At 40.1% G+C, this 20,895-nt stretch overlaps 1 protein-coding gene across 1 annotated transcript; it reads right to left on the bottom strand.

Annotated features, from left to right (window-relative positions):
- Nucleotides 1-8,179: 8,179 nt before the first annotated feature.
- Nucleotides 8,180-19,208, bottom strand: RGS18 (regulator of G protein signaling 18). The gene is made up of 5 exons (XM_039486332.1): nt 18,858-19,208; nt 18,070-18,171; nt 14,518-14,579; nt 11,995-12,161; nt 8,180-9,195 (listed from the first exon to the last, which is right to left on the bottom strand). The coding sequence occupies exons 1-5, from the start codon at nt 18,974-18,976 to the stop codon at nt 8,935-8,937; spliced, it is 711 nt and encodes a 236-aa protein (XP_039342266.1). The 5' UTR covers nt 18,977-19,208; the 3' UTR covers nt 8,180-8,934.
- Nucleotides 19,209-20,895: the final 1,687 nt, after the last annotated feature.

Genomic DNA, 20,895 nt, shown 5'->3' with positions numbered 1-20,895 from the left:
GAATGTCCAAGTTCTTAGTTTCTTATAAGTTCCTCTGCTCCTGCTGCAGAGCCTGTACTTGAGCTCCACATGAACTCTTAACAGAGATTTTGGTTTATCCCTCAGGATCCATGTGTAAAGGGTCCTCTCTGTACTTTGAAGTTTTTCCTTCCTGTAAGAACTGCTGTTTCATCAGCCCTCTAAAGACACTGTGTGGGTTCCAGGCTGAAGCTGTGTAAAAGAAAAGGGGCAGGAACAATGTGGAGTCATCTCCATGGTCACACAACCCATTTCCTAGCAAACAGTGATAAATTCGCCAAATAATAATACTATAATAGGCTGCATTAGGCATGGTGAGGAGGTTGTGATAGCCTCTTTACCTGGTACAGCAGAGAGCAGAAGAGCAACCCTTGTTCATATGGCCTCATTGAAACTACATGACTAGGAGACAAGTGGCCTCAGAACTGCAGTGACACAGGTTTTCAGTGCAGCTGGTCCTGTGCTCCTAGCAGAAGCTTCAAGTTAAGTGTGAATCTCAGGCAAGCCTTTGGGTTTGGGGGAACTAAACCACAATGCCTTTTCAACAAGGGAGGAGGACGGACAAATGGTATTCCTACAGATGGAACAACTTTTGGAAAATTGCATGAAAGGAACGCTGTGGAGTTTTCCTCACCCCAGGTGCCCCTTGCTGTGGGGGAAGGGACAGTCTCTTCCCTTTGTCTCTTGTTTTTATGCAGCTATCCTTAGAGAATTCACTTTTTAAAGAGAATTTTTTCTTAACTTTCTGTAACAGGCTGAATTTTGATACAACTGCGCCACGCACCCTTGGTGTCTTTTCTTCTGTTTCATGCTGATACATGTCTTTGCTCTTTAATATCATAACTAGCCCTGGTTCTTCCTGCGGTGTGAAATTCCTCTTGTATCAACTAGTTCCTCCTCTTGATTATTTGATTTAACAATGGTTGCTACTGGTAATTAGAGCTGGGTGAAGTAGAATAATTTACTAACATCTCAGCAAATTAGACACCAATATTTGGTTCACTGTGTTAATACCTCTTTTTGTATTCACTTCTCATGAACACACGTGTGAGTGAAGTTTTGCATGTATGGATGTTCTCTGAAAACAAATTTCAGGCCAGTAGCCAAAATTAGTTTGATGATAAAACAAAATTCAGTTTGGAAGGAAATGAAACTAACAGACTTTCTGCTTTTTCAATGTACTGTTTCTTTGTAGCAGAGCGATGTGGTCTGCTACTAGCCTATGTGTCAAGCGATAATGACAAGTCTACACTGTTGGTACCCATATAAATACTGTCCCTTGGTCCCTTGGAGCCTAAACAGGTCTTTGGGACAGATCCCTCTTTCTGTTCTCTTTCTTATGTGCTGATGACCAGCTAAGGCCGTTACAAAACAGAAGGACAGACCTGTTGATCTATGCTCCAGGCCCCTGTCCTGGAGTTTTCACATATGAACTATGCATATGATATAATTACTATTTGTCAATGACTGTGGAGGTGGATGACAGAGAACTGGAAAGTGATTTGTTTAAATTTTTTTTTGATACAGTATATTATATATGAATCATTATTGTCCCTGGGATATGCTTACCAACAAAAAGCACCATAGACACTGCTTTACTCCCCAGACTCCTGACAGACACACAGGGACCTAGCTACAGCCTTTCCAACTAGCACTGTAAATATACCCACGTAATGCAATTGCTAATAGGATAGGAAATTGGAGACTGGTAAGTTCAAGGCATGCACTTGATAGCTATATGAAATTTTGTAGTACAATCTCAACATCACCACCACAGTCACCGTATTCCTGAAACCTCTGAGCCAAATAGCCAGAATCTTAGTACTTACACAGTTAAATGACAATACATCATTCACCACTGACACAGTGCACTGACTTCTGGCCAGAGCTCTGTCATGGGGCTGGGTGATGATGGTGGTAATTAATTAAACCAGGCAAGCATTAGTGCATACCCTTTACAGCCAAGATTATGCAGTTTACACAGTTACCCAGGATGCTTAAAGGGAGTTGTGTCTCTCTGAGGCATTGTGGCTCAGCATTGTACCTAATCAGTGTAGGCTCTACATGCTTCACTTAAAATAGCAATTTTTCCTCTTCTTTCAGGTTGAAAAACCTCAGTTTGAAATAACTGTCGGTTCTCCAGCTAAATGAGTTTTTATAACTATAAAGGTGTTGTAATATCATCTTGTTTGGTTTTTAAGGGATTAGGGCACGTTTGCACTGGCAAAGTTACAGCACCGCTCAGAGAGCGCAGAAGGAAAACCACTGTTGTGTGTTCACACTGACAGCTGCCTGTGCAATATCGTGTTCACACTTGTGGAACTTGCAGTTCTATTTGGAGCGGTGCATTCTGGGCAGCTATCCCACAGAGCACCTCTTTCTCTTTTGCTGTTAAGACTTGTGGGAAGGCGGAGGAGGTCGTGGGGCATCCTGGGTCCAGTACCAGTGCCCCATCATGAATTGCTTCGCATCCCAGCAATCCCTGTGCTTCTGTCCGCATTTAGCGCCATCTTTCAGCGATTTGTGTACTGCGCGCCCTGCCTCTTTCAGGGTGGAGGAATGGATCCCAAACCACTGACCAGCATGCTGCTTGCTCTGACCAACATGTCATGAGTGGCAGTGGAGTTGTTCCCTAAACTACAAAGACAAGAGGAGTGCGACCATGTGTAGTAGCTATGACATGAGATTGCTTGTGGCATTCATGGAGGTGGTGACCAAAGTGGAACACTGCTTTTGGGCTTGGGAAATAAGCACTGAGTGGTGGAATCACATCGTGATGCACATCTGGGATGACGAGCATTGGCTGCAGAACTTTTGCGTGAGGAAAGCCACATTCATGGGACTGTATGATGAGCTTGCCCCACCCCTGTGGCACAAGGATATGAGAATGAGAGCTGCCCTGTCACTGGAGAAGCATGTGGTGATTGCACTGTGGAAGCTGGCTACTCCAGACTGCTACCGATAGGTCGCTAAACAGTTCAGAGTGGGAAAGTCGACCGTTGGAGTCATGTTGATGGAAGTGTGCAGGGCCATTAACTGCATCCTGCTCCGAAAGACCATGACTCTGGGCACTGTCCCTGATATTGTGGATGACTTTGCACAAATGGGCTTCCCTAACTGCGAAGGGGCGATAGATGGCACCAGACCACCTAGCCAAGGTGCTTGTGGATCACCGTGAGCGTTTCACGGACATTAACACAGGCTGGTTTGGAAAGGTGCATGACGCACGCATCTTTCAGAACACAGGCCTGTTCAAGAAACTGCAAGCAGGGACTTTCTTCCCAGACCAGAAGATCAATGTAAGGGAAGTCAAAATGCCCATTGTGACCCTGGGAGACTCCACCTACCCCTTAATTCCGTGGCTTATGAAGCCATATACGGGGCAACTTGACAGCAGCAAGAAGCAGTTCAACAACAGGCTGAGCATGTGCAGAATGACTGAGTGTGCATTTGGCTGTTTAAAAGCCCGCAGGCAATGCCTGTATGGAAAGCTGAATGTCGCTGATGACAATATTCCTATGCTTATAGCCGCGTGATGTACGCTTCATAATATTTGTGAAGGGAAGGGTGAAAGCTTCACTCAGGGCTGGACCGCAGAGGCTGGAGGCTGAGTTTGAACAGCCAGAGACCAGGGCTATTAGAGAGGCACAGCGTAGGGCCATAAGGATCAGGGATGCCTTGAGGCAGCAATTTGAAGCTGAAAGACACTAATATTTGTTGCTATGCTCAGGATTGCAGTGCTCGTAATTCTAGGAGGTGAAGAATTACGAGCACTGGTGCACAATGATGCAATAATGGGGTTTACATAATTGCATGTTGCTTTGCAGGGCTTTGTTTGCTTTCAATTAATAGAATCAATATTGCTTCCAAACCAACACAATTCTTTTACTGAAAGACAACAACAAGAGGAGAGAGTCAAATTACAAAAATACATCAGCAGGGAGGGGTAAGAGAAGGTCTCCAAAGGAGGAGTGGTCCCGGGACAGCTACAGATTTTTGTATGGCCAGGGATCATACTCAACCTTCTCCTTTGGAGTACAGTGCAGCGGGTGCTGTACTTCAGCAGGGCCAAACTGCAGAGGGATGGGTGTTGAGTGCAGTGGATAGTGGGAGTCCACAGTGTTGAACTGTGAGGAGGGAGGAGTGGAATGCAGCGGGTAGAGAGTGGAGGCAGGAGGTTGATAACAGTATGGGTGTGTGTGTGTGTGGGGGGGAACGCATGGGAAAGAGTTTTGTGACAGCAGCTGCGGGGGAGGGCTGGTGTGGAGCTGCTCGGTTTGAAGAGCTAATATCACCTGGAGTGTGTCCGTTTGGCACTCTATAATGTTTAAGACCCATTCCATGTCTTCATTCTGCCATGCCACATTCTCCTTTTGGTCCCTCTTCTCGCTGTCTCGCCACTCCTTCAATTCCTGTTTCTCAGTGGCGGAGTGCATCATAACCTCACAGAGAAGTCCTCCTTAGTTCTTCGTGGCTGCTTTCTAATTCTGCATAGCCATTCTGCCGCTGATAAAGGAGGTTGGCCTCCCAAGGTCATCTCTGTGAAGTTTAAATGCAACATTTTAGAGAAGCAGTATTGTTTGCAACACAGACAATATTGATTCAGTGATTTAAAACACAGCCAGTACACACACACCTGTCACTAACTGGCTGACCCCAGGCAAGCACACATCAGCCACAAGACCCCCAAAATGGTGAGTAGCCGCACGGGCAGGGTGAATCACTGTATGCTGGGCACGTAGCACTGTAGGGGGGGGGCTGATAATCATTCCTACAGCCAGCAGGGAATCAAGGGAGGGTCTTCTTCAAGCCTGCGGCTTCCACCCTGGCCCCTAGGTGGCCTGCCAGTGTGCAGCAATGGTCCCTGCTCCCGCTCCCCCTGTGATGGCACAGTGGCACGGGAAAGTTACCAATAATGGGGCAAAGAACAAAGCAGCTCTGCTGAGGAACCTGGAGCAGCGGATTGCCCAGTATCTCCATGAGAGAAGGATCTCTGAGGGAGATTCTGGTGAAGTGAGGGAGTCAATAGCCTGTTCCACTGCTCAAAATAGGTATGTGGTGGGAGACAAGCCTGCTTTCTGCAATCCTCCTGCCACAAACAAATCACTTCAGCAATTCACAAAATCAGATCCACTTAACCAGGGGACTCCTCTCCTGTTTGCACTTTGCCAAGATCCGACTGCTGTGACTGGCTCGGCTCCTCTAGGGTAGAAAAGAGCTCCTTGCTGTATGCATTTCTGGTCTTTGAGTCATCCTCTGTATCTGGGTTCCCGTCCCCCTCTTCATCCAAGATTTCCTCTTCTTGGCTCAGTCCACTTTTGACTGGCACATGAGCCAACGAAGTATCCACAGGGGCCTTCGCAGTGGAGGTGGGGTAACCACCAAGTATTACATCCAGCTCTTTGTAGAACCGGCAGCTCGTGGGTGCAGCACCAGAGTGGCAGTTTGCCTCCCGGGCCTTGTGGTAGATGTTCTGCAGCTCCTTCATTTTTACCCTACACTGCAGTGTGTCCTAGTCATGGCCCCTTTCTGTCATGCATCGTGAAATCTGTCTCTAGGTATCATAAGTCCTATGGTTGGAGAGCAGCTGAGACTGGACAGCCTCCTCTCTCCAAATGCTGATGAGGTCCAGCAGCTCGTCATTGCTCCAAGCGGGGGATCACCTGGTGTGTGGCGCAGGCATGGCCACCTGGAAAGATGCACTGAGACCACTGCATGCATCACCAAGCAAACAGGAAGGGGACTTTCAAATTTGTAAAGGAATGTACAGCGTGGAGATAATGGTTGGTCACCTGAGGGCAGGGCAGTAGAGTTCAAACCTCTGACCAGAGAGGTAAGAACAGGAATTGTGGAACACCTCCCGGAGGCCAATCGCAGCGTTGTAATCACTGGCACCGCAGCACTGTAACCCCAGCGCAGAAAGCTCTACGCCTCTCCTCAGCGTGCTTTTTTTAGAGTGCTATAACTGCGCAGTTTCTGCGCACTAAGTGGGCTTGGCAGAGTGTACACCTCGAGAGTTACAGCGCAGAAACTTGCCAGTGTAAATGGGGCCTTAGAGACAGGTCTCAGTTAAAACCTGAGTGTTGAACATCTGCAAACCTTGGGAAATGTTGGATCTGGGTGCAGGGCGGGATGTGTGTTGAACTTTGTTACTTTGACCCATAACTACCAAGTCCAATAATTAACATTTTATTCATAGAAATCCTGTCATTAAGCTACATCCTGCCAGCTTTTAAATGGATCATTTTTCATTTTGGTACGAAGTTACTGAGTGGACAATGTGAGATTCTTGGCTGTACAGCTTGTATACACCCTATGTTGGCAATTAACAGAAAGAACTATCACCAAGAATTGCTCCTTTTCTCTTTGACTGTGTAGTGGCTCAGTGCGGGGGCCCTCCCACTCTGGGTCCTCGGGAGGCCACCCTGCCTCACTACAGATTGGTTACTAAAAAGACGGAAGCTGTGGGTGGGGGGAACTTAAATTCCATGAAAGGTGATAGATTATTCCAGTCACGCACATTTATTAAATCCTGTAGTCACTGAATTATTAAACTAAAACAATGTTTAATATTTTAAGAATTGCCCTGTGCTTCAAGATATCTTCACCAGAATTCTCCAATCAAAAAAGGCTTGACACATGCCAATGATGGGGCTGTGAGGATGACTTGAATAATAAAGATTTTAAAAAGCAAACTCTCCCTTCTTCCTCTCATTTCCTTGTAGAGAGTATATTAAACAAATGACCTAATTTAACAAGTGGAACTGCATCCCCATCAAGATCTCCTACTTCAAACACAGACAAGAATTGACTGTTATTCTTAAGATTATCCCTTCAAAATAAAAGGCTTATGAACTCAGGGGCAGATTTACAAAGGTGTTAAGCATCTAAAGATGCCTAGTAGGATTTTCAAAAGTGCCTAAGCAGTTTGAGCACCTAACTCCCATTGAAATACCTTTGAAAATCAGACCTTTACCACTTACTAGCCCATGGGCTTTGTGAACATCTGGTCTTATTGCTCAATGACAACTGATTAAAGTGGTTTCAGTGTCATTCCCTGACAAAAACTTTGCAAAAACTTTTCTTGTCTCCTCAAAGAAGCTCCTTACTATAGTAGATCAGTATAATTTTTCATTAGGAAATGTCCATTGGCCATTTATTTTATTTTTGTAATGTGCCCTCGTCTTATGCTAGCCAAGGCTCTGAACCTACAAGCACTTACACAGATGAGTAACTTTAGAGATGTGAGTAGGCCCATTACAATTTGGAAGCAAGTGGTTCTATTCTGTTCTATATAGGTTCTTATACCTCTCATCATCATAGGATTTCAGTGCCTTCCATTAGTGCATTAAGCCACGTGGCTAACATCCATCACATTTGGTTAATTCTCTTTTCCCTCCATTTCAATGGCACTACTTATGTCTCTAAATTATTTATGTGTGTGTGCGTGTTTGCAGAATTGGAGAAGAAGGTTGGCTACTACTCGTGCTAGGCTGCCAGTTACCACTGCAGCAAGTCATGCAAAGCAGTACTGAGACACCTTGCCCAGGCCCCTATTATAAATGAAGACTTTTCCCCAAAGGGAGCTTACTTGGTTAAATAAAGATTTTGAATGAGTGGAAAGATTTTGCACATAACAGGAATTACAATGGCAGAACCAGCAGCTTGGTACAGCAAGGGAGACCCAGTCAAAGATGTTCTGGGTCTAATTCTGGGAAGTGCTGTCACTCAGAGAACTTCTCCAGTAAAGGGGCAAACACCAAGTGGAACAGAATGGTCAGGGAGCAAGTGTTTGGGACAAAAGAGCTATATGTCCATGATCAATAACATCCACCCGCATTCTGTATACATGAGTCCTGCTTCTGTCCCCGATTCAACAAAACACTTAAGCACATCCTTAAAAAATATGTGTGTTAGACCCATTAAAGTGCTTAATATGAGCGTAAGTGCTTTGTTGAATGGAGGCCTGTATGCCATTGACCTTACAGTTATATCATATCCCCACTTGGGTGTTATCCCAAAGATGGCCAGAATTTGTCCCTCAAAGTTTAGCAGTCAAGCTGGGATGATACAAAATTTACAAATGAATGGCAAATTAAAAGTTCATTCAACTGGTATTTAACGACACAAAGACATACTAAATTGCTTAGTCTTGTCCCTTTATTACTGTTTATTTGGCTGCAAATAGTATAATACAAATTTTTGAGTGCAAAGGCTAAACTATACAGCTTAATTTAAATAGAGAGAACAGAGAAATGTAATAAGACAATACCATAAAATGTAGTACTATAAAATTAATTAAATAGGCATTTTCCTATGTACCTCTTAAAATATGAAGTAGTTAAAGTTATATAGTGGATGATGTTAAAAATCATGACATTTTTACCTTTTGCTTAATTAATGTTTCTGTGTGCTTGTGGTATAAAAACCTGTGCTTAGTGTAGGAACTATTGCAGTAACATTAATTATGTGCAAACGATAAGTGTAAAGACTTTGATGGTGACAACATTGTGTTTTCTAAATATGATGGACCCAGGAGGGAGGATGAATTTTGTAAAAAAAAAAAAAAAAAATTAAAACAGTATTTTTAAATAAAGTTTAAAGTTCTCACTGTGAGATATGATTTTGTGGAAAGAATTCATACGTTCTCCTAGTTGAGTTTAAAAGACATAATATCTTGTCTGAATACATTACATCTAACACATCTTGCCAATATGCTGCATATCTCTTTACAATAAGTTAAATTAATCACTGACTATAGCTTTCTGAGCCAGGTCCTTCAGTGGGGTAAATAGATGTAACACCATTGAAGCCAATGGATCTACACCCATTTGCACCAGCTGAAGGTTTGTGTTTAGGATGCTGTGTGTTATAATTTGCTACATTTTAGTTAGAATCCAAGGAGGTTACATTTCTTTATAACCAAATGGTAAAGTCTGATTGCACATCCTGGAATTCATTGAAGGTAAAAGAGCGTGATCGCCTTCTAAGAGCAGGATGGCCAGAGTGCTGCCTTCCCTTAATCAGATCTAAATACATGTCAGATCTCAGGAAGCGGGGGTAACTGTCTTGTTCCATCAGCCTGTAGACTTTGGCCTGTGCTGCATCAAAGCTGTCGAGTGTAGGGTGAGTAATGTTCTGAGCGGTGACTTCTTTCGTGTTAAAGTCAAGGTTAACCTGGAAAAGGCCAAAAAAGCATGCAGTACATTAATTCATTTTATATATGGTCATTAATAACAATAATACTTAACTTGGGAAAACAACTTTCTACTAAAAATACTTTAAATTGGATATAAGTATTGTGAAATCCACTGAGTCAGCATTTGTTAGCTGCTACCAAAGAATCACCACAGATCTCTACTGAGAACAGGGAAAACCTTTTCATTAGGGCTGACTTTCTAATGGTGTCCACTGTACATTTGCTGCTGACACTGGCACAGGGAGATTTTGTGCCCAGTCCTGCAAAGTACTGAGGTATCTGAATTCCAACTGAAGCCAACAGGAATCAAGGACACTCAGTCTTGCTGGCTCAAAGCTTTATATAGACTCATAGACTTTAAGGTCAGAAAGGACCATTATGATCATCTGGTCTGACCTCCTGCACAATGCAGGCCACAGAATCTCACCCAACCACTCCCGTAACAAACCCCTAGCCTGAATTGACCAGATACTGTTTGAATCTTCCATTTCTGTAGAGCATCTTAGTAACAGGAAGGTTATAATAGTCTAATGATTAAAGTGTGCAGCAAAATTATTTTCTAATGGTTTTTGGCTACTTTGGAAGGGAAAAAAGTCACATCCCAGAGCTTTTTGGTTACAGTTTAAATACAATTATATATTATCATTGGCTATTCTCATGGAGTGGTGGTTTAGTTTAAGGATTATGTGTAGATCCACAATAGTGGTATATGCAGCACATAATTTAGAAATTAGTAAATTCCATACAGCTTCAAGAATGTCTTTTATAACTTATTTATTTTATATTTTTCAAATTCCTCTCTGTGCATTTACAAAAATATAACAACACGTAGTTTGTATGTGAAAACTGAAAATCAAGTAATGATAAATGACTGAGTCCCCAAATGTTCAGAGCCTTCCTACCTATCTTCTCAGAAAAGGCCCTTTTAACATGCCCTGCTGGACAGTAAACTTAGTTTCTGTTGGTACAAACAAGTTCCAAAGCTGAGGGCTCTTTAATGAGAGAGTTCTCAACACACTGATGAACAAATTTAAGGACTGTCAGCTTGAGCATCCCAGCTGATCTCAACAGCTGGATTGAAGCATGACAAGAGAATACACAGGGCCCAACACGTAAAGGATGGTGTAGTGGAGAACAACAATCCTGCCTTTGCTGGTATCACAGTAACAACATATCAGTTAACTAGTCAATATGACACTATCAGGCAATGTGTGATTTCCATCATCTGTGCTCTAGGTTCCTTCTTCCCTGTTCATCCTTTACAGGTCATCAGTGTAGCAAGATAATCTATGAACAATATATAAAATGAAGGGAGCTTTTAGGGATGCTGAATCAATAGTTCTTTCTATAGCTTGGTGTCCACCCAAACGGTTGGTAGAATAGCACACTGGCAAAATAGTATTCCTCTTCAGAAAATTCAAAACTCCTCATATTCACACAGGGCCTGATTCTGGAAGGTGCCGCATGATAGAATGTAAAAGGTTATTGAAACCACTCAGCATCTCATAGGACGGGACTATTACTCTTTGAGAGTAGACCAAACAAATAGGCTCTATGCTTTGGCAGGAGTAGTGGTAAGCCCCAAGATCACACAGAGGGAATTATGAGCCTAATACGTACCATTCTTTAAATCACTTCCTTGGATTGAGCAGTGATACTTTTTTCTGCACTGCATCAGCAGATGGTTTTTTAGATTTGCCAACATTTAACATTTCCTCTACCAACAATAAGAAAAGAACACAGAAAATAGGAGCACAGGCAATCCACCTATTCTTAATGTGTTATATAGAATTATAGGTAATAGAGATGCAAAAAGCCTTTTAGGGGCCTGATCTTCTAGTCATTACTCAGCCAAACCTTCATTGACTTTAGTGGGAGTTTATCATCAGTCCATCCTCCTGCTAGTGCAAGGAAAAATAATTATTATATTCATTTACACGAAGGACACTTTACAACACTCCGACAGTTTAATATAATTTCTATCCACTTTAAAAGCCTTTTACACTTCCAAAGCAGTGTAAATGAGAATCAGTCCCAATGTATCTTGTATGTGTTTGTCTATAACATACCATAGTATAGACTCATCACTCAGAGATTCCTTCAGAAAAAATAAAACTAAAAAAAATCCCAAAGTCTTTTTGCCAATCAAGCTTTTTCTCTGCCTAAAATGTTATAATTATTACCTTGCAGGATATGTTTAATTTATTGATTTCTTTTATTCATTTGGCATATTTAAGAAATCCTCTGAAATCTCAGCAATATAATAATTTGATCTGTAATGCTGCTTTAGCAGACAGAGAATAATTCTGCTGTTCTGGAAGCAGAGTTAAATGTACACAAAACACTGTTTGACAAATGACTTACTATTGGGTGTGTGCATTATTATGACAACAGATCTTAAATTTACTCAACATGATGTTAAATCAGATGTTTATATATAGCAATGAGAAGTTTGAAAATTCCTTTGACTAGCATGACATATTTACACCTACCGTCTTTTTTGTAGAGTTAAAATAACAACATGGGGGCAGGGTGAGGGGAGAGACAAAGAGAAAGTTCCGTGGGTGTTGGGTCCCATACTTCCTTCCAAAGCAGTGATCTGATATTTAAGATGCAGCATTCCAGTGGCAAGGTACACATGATAAACTGCTGCAACTTCATCAAATGTTGACCTTCATGGCTGAATGGATGATGTTTCTGTGTATGCATTTATGAAAGGCAGATTCTATCAGAGGCAGCTTGTATCAAGCACTGTATATCTTCAGTTTTTACTGTACCTCTTTTGGAGCATCTTTCCTTATGAATGTCTCATAAATTGTCTTGGCTTTAGGAAGAAGTTGATGAGATGCTCTGTTCTTCTTATAATCCTCACAGGCTGTCCAAAACTCAATGTTCTCCTCGCTGAACTCAGTTTTCAGAAACCTTGTAAAGGCATCCAGTCCGGCTATAAAAGGGAGCATTGCATGGCTTTAATTCATGGAAGCATTAAAAGACCATCCCTCTTAGACACTAGAATATAGTTCCTCTAGTTAAATTATGTAATAACACGTTTGGTCTCATTTTGCACTATCTGTAACTTCACATTATGGACTTTTCTTTTACATCACAAAATAAGTTCAATTTAATTGTTTTGTAGTCAGTCCAGAGGAAATGATATCAGGCTTTAGGCATAAATTTTAAATATGGCCTCTGATTTTGGATGTACCTTTTGGGGGACACAGGGCCTAATTTTCAAAGATACTGACCCACACAGCTCCACTTGATCTCAGTAGCAACTATGGATGCTCAGAATCTTTAAAAAATAGACCATACATGGTCACAAGTTGAGCACTCAAAAACAGAGGCACCCAAAAATGAGACCATTATTGACCATTTTGGCCTGAGCTTTGCTTCCAAATCAGACTTAGGATGCCTGAAATGCCATTTAAATCTTGATTGTATTCACAAATAGGTTGTTTCCCAGAAATGAGCCCAGTTCAGAAGATAGTTTAAAAGGTAATGTAAATAAAACCTTTACATTTTTCTTTGCATATAATGATCATTGCCAAGTTGTTCATGGTATTTCCCCTTATTAAATATACTTACTGTGCAGAAATAACTGGAATGTTATTACTGTCAATTACTTGCTATGTGAAAATTGAAAGATTGTAATGGTCACCACTATACTGAAAGACTCATTTTTGCTATGTACAGCATTTATTTTTAAAGGGAGGAAAAGAAACAAGCCTTTTATCTGTAACTTAAGTTTCAGACATTAGACAATTATGTGTGTCATGGGTGGCTGACCATTTTTGTCTATATCCATCCCTTGGCCTTTGTTCTTGCCCTCCATGAACATTTGAGCAATGTTGCAATGAAAGATGTCATTTGATGTAAACATTGGTATTAACACCTTGGTCATGTCCAGCGTGGCCTGCCAAATCTGTGGACAAATCTTTGCCTTCTATACCTCCATTATAGTCTAAATATGCCTCATGGTGTCTTATCCAGCAAAATTCATGTATGTGGCAAAATTCTCCAAGCATCTATTTGACTTTTGACCACTTACTTTAAAATGGCTTGAAACCATTCAAACTCTGGCTACAGTGGTCCTAGATGATATACCTACTTGAAGGTATGCACTGCAGGTGTCACCACCAATAATTGCCTGACATTTCCAGACTTCCTGGCATTCTGAAATCCACTACCTTTTTCTGCTATCCTGAGATTAACAGAGTACTTGAGTGGTTTACCCGTGACCTTAAAATAAGGATTGGCTGCTCACTAGAACCAGTGACTCCCCTTTTGCTGATGTTAACCTGAAAAGTTATTTCACTAGGAAAAAATCTTTCCTTAATGAATATTTCACCCAGCTGTAGTCCTTAGACAAAATCTCCACTGATGTCAGTGGGTTGTTGGACTGAGTAGAGACAGCAGGATGACACCCAAAGTGATACACTGCTGAAATACTGATCACTCTGAGTTTTCACCCAAGTTTAGATACTTTGCATGTTCTCAGGTTTTAAATCTGATAAAAATTCAGAACCATTTTGCCACATGAATGTATTTGCATTGTAAATTGAGTTTAATAGTCTCCATGTCCCATACATGGCTAGTAATCCCCAGTATACAAATAATCATAACAAGACATTTTAGCACAAAACTAGGTCTAATACTGTGTGCAAAAAGAAAGAAACATTATGTAATCTTTATAAGATTATAATCCCATCAGGACTGGGATACATTTATGTTTTACTTTGGGCAGAGGCAAAATAGCAGGTGATATTGTTACTAGCAGACTTCAACCCACTTTCAATCGTCAGCTCATTGTAGCACAGTGATCCTTCTGGGTTAACTCTAAAAATATAGTCCATAGTCGAAAAGACAGACCTTAATTTCAGTGCATATTTTTCTAAATAATCAGTTCCAGTATCACAATGGAAATAATTTTATGTAAGTAGTCCATAAGTTTTCATTATTATTAAATATTCATTAACGAGTAGCTCATTATTCCTTAGCAAACAATATTTTAATGACATCTTATCACCTTTTTTCTGTTTATTGAAGGAACCCTTCATTGTATCTCTTATTGCTCTTGTTGAATGAAATATCAAACTTAAGGTTACAAATCAATCTTTATTTTCCGTAGTTGACAGCATGGTGCTGCCTAAGCACACAAGCAGAGTGAAAACTCATACTGCTATTAATGTGTATTTAATTGCACACCTACATTGTGTATTTAATTGCACACCTACATTGTGTTATTTTCCATATAAATGAATCTGGACATCAAGAAATAGGGTGAGGAAAACACTACTAACCTTTCTGGGAAAGCAGTTCATTAAAGGATTCACCCCATCTCACTGCTTCTTCAGGGGTCACACTGTACAAGACACAAAAAGTGTTTCTGATGAAGTGTGTGTTTTGTGTATTTATGAAGCTATTGTAATATATATTACTGCTATTTCTCTCACTTTGTCTTATTGCACAAGGTGTCTGATTAGATTACTTTACAAGAGAAGCTCTTTCCACTAGAGACTTCAAAAGCATTTGGTTGATGTTTTGCCTATTGGAATAACACTTGTTAGAGAAAATGTTTAAAGCAGAGCATTGTGTCTTGAGTGTTTGTTTGCATTGTGCTCCAAATCTTTAAGGAAAATGTACATCATGCAAGGGTAAAGATCATAAGTGAACCAGGTCAACTACCTTTTTAACTTTGAAAATAGAACAGCTTAGTAGCTAAACTGACGTACTCTTGCAGAGATGTGGTTTTGATTGCAATCTGTCTGAGGCTATGTTACCACGGTCTATTTTTAACAGAATACAGGAAATTCAACAGTTTGAAAACAAAGTCACCACAGCATGGTAAAGACAATAGTCTCATAAGGTAATAACACACGTAGCCTGGTTTGTTTACCACAAACATTTTTCAAATGTCATGTTATTTTGAGACACTGGATCCTTTTTATAAAACTCCATGTATTCTTTATCGAATATGTCAAGCTGCATGTATTCTTCATTGATCTCAAACTTTCCATTGTTTAGGACAATAGAGAAAAACTATTTCACATCTCTTGATAAAAAAAAGTTCATAAAATTACTTTTGTAACACTTTATAGATTAACCCTGAACAAACAGCTAGGTTGTGTTTTTATTTCTGAAAAAAGAAATTGAGTGGGGTCTGAGGCAATATTGTACCAGGACTCTGACCTGGTCCTAAGTCTGAATCTGGACATCAATATATGTAGTCAATTTCTGAATAATATACTTACATACCACATAGCAGTTTTCCTCGGCAGAGCTAAAAGCATGTACAAATGAAAATAGGTCTCATTATCCCCAGATGGAAAAACTGAGGCATGAAAAGACGGAGTAACTTGCCTGAAGTCATACAGTAGGTTAGTGGTAGAGCTGGAAATAGAACCAGATCAAGTCTCCTGATTCCAGTCCAGTGCCTTGGGACCAATAGTGTAATCAAGAGTAAACTTAGATAAACTCAGTTTACCCGCTTCTCATTTGGGGACTATGGAGTTTAATTTAGGTTAGTCTACCCCCCTTCTTTTTTTACCACTACAACACTGAACTGGACCCAATTTCTTCCCAACAGAGAATAAAGTTTGAACTTCTTTTGACCTGGTCCCAAATGCTGTGAAAAACTGAGATGGCTTTCAAAATTGCTTGATCCTTTTTTAACTTAAATCTCTTTAATACTAGTTTATGTGGTCTGGCTTCCCTGGCAAATTGTGTGGATTAAGAAAGACTGGATGAGGTGAAATTCCAGTCACATTGGGAAGGAATTTAGGGTAATGACCACTTTGTTCTTCAGAAAACTGAAAGGAAGATTTGTCTTAAATATCACTCACCTTCCTAGAGCAAGTTGTTGCAACTAATTATGTAATTTTTAGATAGAAAGAGCAGAACAGTTCTTAAGAGATGCAAGTACTGAAGAAATGAGTCTTGTAAGAACTGAATGCAAGGCCAATGAAGTGGGGGGATTATATAAAGGAGGAAATAGGTAAGTGAGCCCTTAAGGAATGTTTCAATTGTAGGAAATACAAAACCTGCAGATAATTGACCTCTATGCCAGTTTGTGGCAGGGGGAATATAAGTTGCTATAGCAGCTGAAGGGATTTAGTAATAGTGAAAGATAAACTAGACTTCCTTAGACCAAGTATGTAGCCCAGAACACAAGTAATGACAAAAGATGGTGAGTTACATTTTTGCTGGTTTAGATATGGAACAAGTCATTCAGATCTGAGGACTCTCTGGGTGAACCTAGGTCAAACCAGAAGGTTCACGGATCCAAACCTTTGGAGCAGCAATGAGTGCTTTCACAGGAGAGGCCTGAGGAGAATGGACACCAAGGTCTGTTATGCTCTGCCATGTTCTAGGGCAGCAGGTTGGTTAAATGTTGAGTTGGCTTGTAGTGATGGGCATCTTCATGGCCATCAGACCATTCAGCTGTGGAGTTCCATAAGACCCAGTTCTCTCCCCATACTATTTAAAATCGATGAGACGTGGACTAAATGCCAACAATATAAGGATGTCACTCTGCTTTATACTACAACTAGTCAAAAGGGTGACTACTCTCTCTCTCTCTCTCTCTCTCTCACACACACACCCCATCTAAATTCTGAAGTTTTAGAAAATTTTGACCAGCTGTACTTCACATAGAATAGAAACAATGCCATCTCTGTCATCCCTACCGGAGATAAACACATGGATGAGAGGCAGTTGGCTGAGCCATAACTAGGAAAGGACATAGTGTTATTTATAGAAAGAGAGAAACACTTCAGAGGACTATCAGCCACTATTTTGACATCACCCTCTCTTGAGGTTTTCTGTCCATAAATCATTAAGAGGATTTGATGCCTCAGTTCCCTTTACATTAGATACCCAAATGTGATCCACTACCCACATAATCATGGCTGCTAAAATGCAACTTTCTAGCTACAGATGGGTTTGAAATTATTCCTCATTCTGTTGTATGCAGACGTGGCATGGTTTTAGGTGCACAAGTGGGGAAGTTTAAAAGAGTGGTAGGAGAAGTTTTCTAGGCATCTGGGTCACTTCTGCAGTTAATTAGAATGGCCCTTGGATCTCTGAATAAAGTGCAAAACTCACTTTTTCAACTTAACCTTCTCCTACCAACAACAAAGGGGGGGTGGGGAACAGAATCCCAAATCCACCCAAATCCAGCTAACAAACGAACCACCACGCCAATTCTTGTGTGGACAGGAGAATATTTGATTATATGCTGGATTTTATTCTTTGGATTTGTTAGGTGCTTGGATATTATAATAGTGTGACTATCTGGTACTAACATATAAAAGAATGAACACTAAAAATAAACTGGCCCATAAGCACTAGGTACACAAGGACAAATTTCACTGGGACTAAATTACATGAAAATTATTGGTGACACGAAGAATACCTAGTATATTTTCTTTCATCTCTGCCCTTTTCCCCCTTCCCCCAATTGAGGAAAACTTGATGAGTCATAGAGTTAAATAAACCTGGGGATTAGATTATGATCATATTCATTCTGAATAAGACTTTATACACAAAATAGTCCTTTTGAAGTCTTTGGGACTACCGGGGACTAAAGTAATATTCTCTGTGAATACCAGTATCACAGTCTGGCCCACTGGGTGCAAAAACACTCTTCGTTAGCAAACTTTACATATACTGTATGTATGCCAAGTTAGATAACTTGCATTGCATTATGCTAAACTTTAAAATAACATAGATCTTTAAAGCATTATTCGATGTAAAGCTTGAATATACACAGATACATGGATGAAATGCACCGAATCAGAGACGGCCATTTTCTAATAGGAATTCGCAGTCTCTTTATATTTTACAATTCTCACCTTGAAGTTTTTGTCAAGTTCTCAAATTTCTCAAGATTGACATTTTCATGGAATTCAGCCTTTTGCAGGAGAAGGCTCAGCCTATTTCTTTTTTCCTTTGACCTGCAAGAGAGTTTAAGCAGCTTTAAAGCAACCTTTGTGAAAGGTTTTTTTAAAATGTTCCCCTTTGACTAACTTTTCTCTCAGCATAGCTGATCATTTCCTCATACACACAGTTACACTAATGCTGGTGCTATTTCTCTTTATTAGTCATGCAGATTAATGAATTTCCTCCTTATATTTTTCCATACATTTACATATTGAAGCATTTGCAAAGGGTAATGAAAGTCTTCATTTTCAGGCTTATTTTGCCCATTTATTTTGAAGATAGGTTTCATGCTGATGAACCTGTAAGAGTGGGTCAACATCTTCTGTTGTTCACTCTTAATAAAGGGTGAAAAAATGATTTTCCTCCCATCAGTTGTAGCTCTAAAAAGAAACTTTCATGGATCAAAGTTAGTCAGATTTTCAAAAATCAGTTCTCTAAGCTTCACCTTAATAACTCCTCTTTCTTATTTGTTTTGCTTGATATATTATTTGATTTGTTTCTTATTCTTGCCCTTAAAAGTATTCCCTTGGTAAATGAATATTTTATGTGTACATTTCCAGTCTTGCAGTTCATTAATTTTTATAAATATCTGTCACAAATAAACAGAACTGTGCCTTAAGTTCACACTGATCAGCTATGCAATAATAATCCCTCATTTACAAAGAACACTTGTGACTATCAGTAAAACCTTGGAACTTACCTGGTCTTGATTTCTTTGTTTGTCTCCTCTTTATTTGTGGATTTCATAACTTTACAATGGGTCTTCTCCTTCAAAGAGGAAATATTTAGATGGGGAAATAAAAACAGTGGATTCTCCATCTTCCTCTGACAAGGATTCTATTGATCTCAAAATGCTTCTTAGTTTACTTGCGGCAGTTCCATCTATTGTACCTTGTATGTTTCAGTTCAGGAGGGTACACATGCACAGAATCTGACTGAGTTGCTTCTCAACTGGTAGTTGATAGGTGCCCTAAGCAGGTAGCGGAAAGGAGGGGGTTCTCCGCTTCCTCTGTAATGAAAGCAGCCCGTACACAAGTAGAGTTCTGTCTTACAGCCGTCACTTAGGGAAGTAAGATTACAAATTTGCAAAATGGCTGTTGATCATGAAGATAAATACAGCTATTACTACAGTGCAGTTTATGGTTAGTGCTTGTGGAACATGATATTTTGCTAGATGACAGCATCATTTCCCCCTAAATACTTCCATTAAAATAATATAGAATTTTTATTTTTAAGTAAAGTCTGCAGAGAAGCACCATGTCGCACAAAATAACAGATGACATTATCTTAAGCTCTTAGAATAATTTTTAAAGAAACCTAGACAAATGTTTTCCATCTTGGGAGCCTAACACTAGGCACAAAAATGCATTTTAGTTACTAACTGAAAGTGGCCTCATTTTCAGAGTTGCTGAGAACTCCCATTGAAATCAATAGAAGCTGGAGCTGCTCAGCATCTCTGAAAATACACATTTTTATTTTTGGGTGACTTTTCAGAAGTATTGAAACTCTCAAAATCCCATTGAAATCAATGGAAGCTACAGATGCTGAGCTGCTTGAGGGCCCATGTCCTCAAAGGTATTTAGGAACATAACTACCATTGAAATCAGTGGGAGCTAATCACTTAAATGCCTTTACAAATCCAGCCCTTAGTACCTAAATATAAGCTTAGGTGCCTAAAACTAGGCACCTACATTTGATATTTTTGGTTTAAGGCTATACTGGCAGCTCTGGGTAGGTGAAATTCTCTGTTGAGCCTACAACACAATCTTCCATATGCTGGCTCTGCAGTATGTTCAGATTCCATGCTCAGACAATCATGGGCTTTTCTGCTGAGAGTGACTACAGGGTTGGGATGGTGATTTGCTGTTTTGTGAACTTATGTCCTTCAGGAGCTAGCTAGAGATGGCCTGTTTCACATGGACACCAAAGTCACTGATAAGAAAACTAATTTTGGTAAGTAGACATCTAGGTCCAGGTGTGAACTAGTTACCTGGAAATAAAAAGCTCTTACTCAATTTCCAATCCCTTGATCTATGCACCATAATAAATCAGATTTGTTTTTTAAAAGCAAGCCTCATAGAATCTTATGGCAGATCAGGAATTGGAATTTTATACAGCTGAACAGATTTAACTGCATTCCTGATAATTATATCAATTGCTTCATTGAATCAGTCTGGAAAATCCCAATCCTTTCCCATATATCTGTCTGTATGAGCAGTTCTGGTTAATTGCTTACTGCATAATAGAATATCCCACCTAATTGCATTAATAGTTTTTGAAACAGATACAATTAAATGGATTGCTGCGCTTACCATGTGGGAAAACACCAGAAGAGAAAAAAAATAGTCGATTGATCAAAATGTGATGTTGGAAAAAGTGTGGAACAAAGCATTCCAATATCGTATCACAGAAGTTAGACGTGGAAAGGACCTATTAAACCCCACAAATCTATTCTGCCAATTCTCTTTTGGGAGTGAGTACACTATTTACACTTCTAAGAAAACATGTTTTTTTTTTTTTTTTTAAACAGACAAAGAAATCTGTGTTGTGCATTCAGCCCTGCTGCAGTATGGACAGCTGGTCTGGAAGCCAGATGCTGTCAAAAAAGTGAGTTCTGCTTAAGTCTCTTTAAATGACACAAAACCCTGGCAAATGGGTGATCCATGTAAACTAGGTTGTTACCAGGAAGTACCCACAATAAATCAGAGGGTTTTTAAAATCAGAATTTTTTAAAAAAA

Source organism: Mauremys reevesii, linkage group 8 (assembly GCF_016161935.1).
Source record: "Mauremys reevesii isolate NIE-2019 linkage group 8, ASM1616193v1, whole genome shotgun sequence".
Classification (NCBI taxonomy): domain Eukaryota; kingdom Metazoa; phylum Chordata; order Testudines; family Geoemydidae; genus Mauremys; species Mauremys reevesii.
Note: the sequence above shows the minus strand (reverse complement) of the source record. Positions and strands in the feature narration are given on the sequence as shown.

Excerpts from the sequence above, each read along its gene's own strand:
- RGS18 (XM_039486332.1), bottom strand. The coding sequence starts at position 18,976 with ATGGAGAATCCACTGTTTTTATTTCCCCATCTAAATATTTCCTCTTTG. Across the intron at positions 18,172-18,857 it reads AACAAAGAAATCAAGACCAG|GTCAAAGGAAAAAAGAAATA; the intron begins GTAAGTTCCAAG and ends ACTCTCTTGCAG. Across the intron at positions 9,196-11,994 it reads GGAAAGATGCTCCAAAAGAG|GTTAACCTTGACTTTAACAC; the intron begins GTACAGTAAAAA and ends GGCCTTTTCCAG.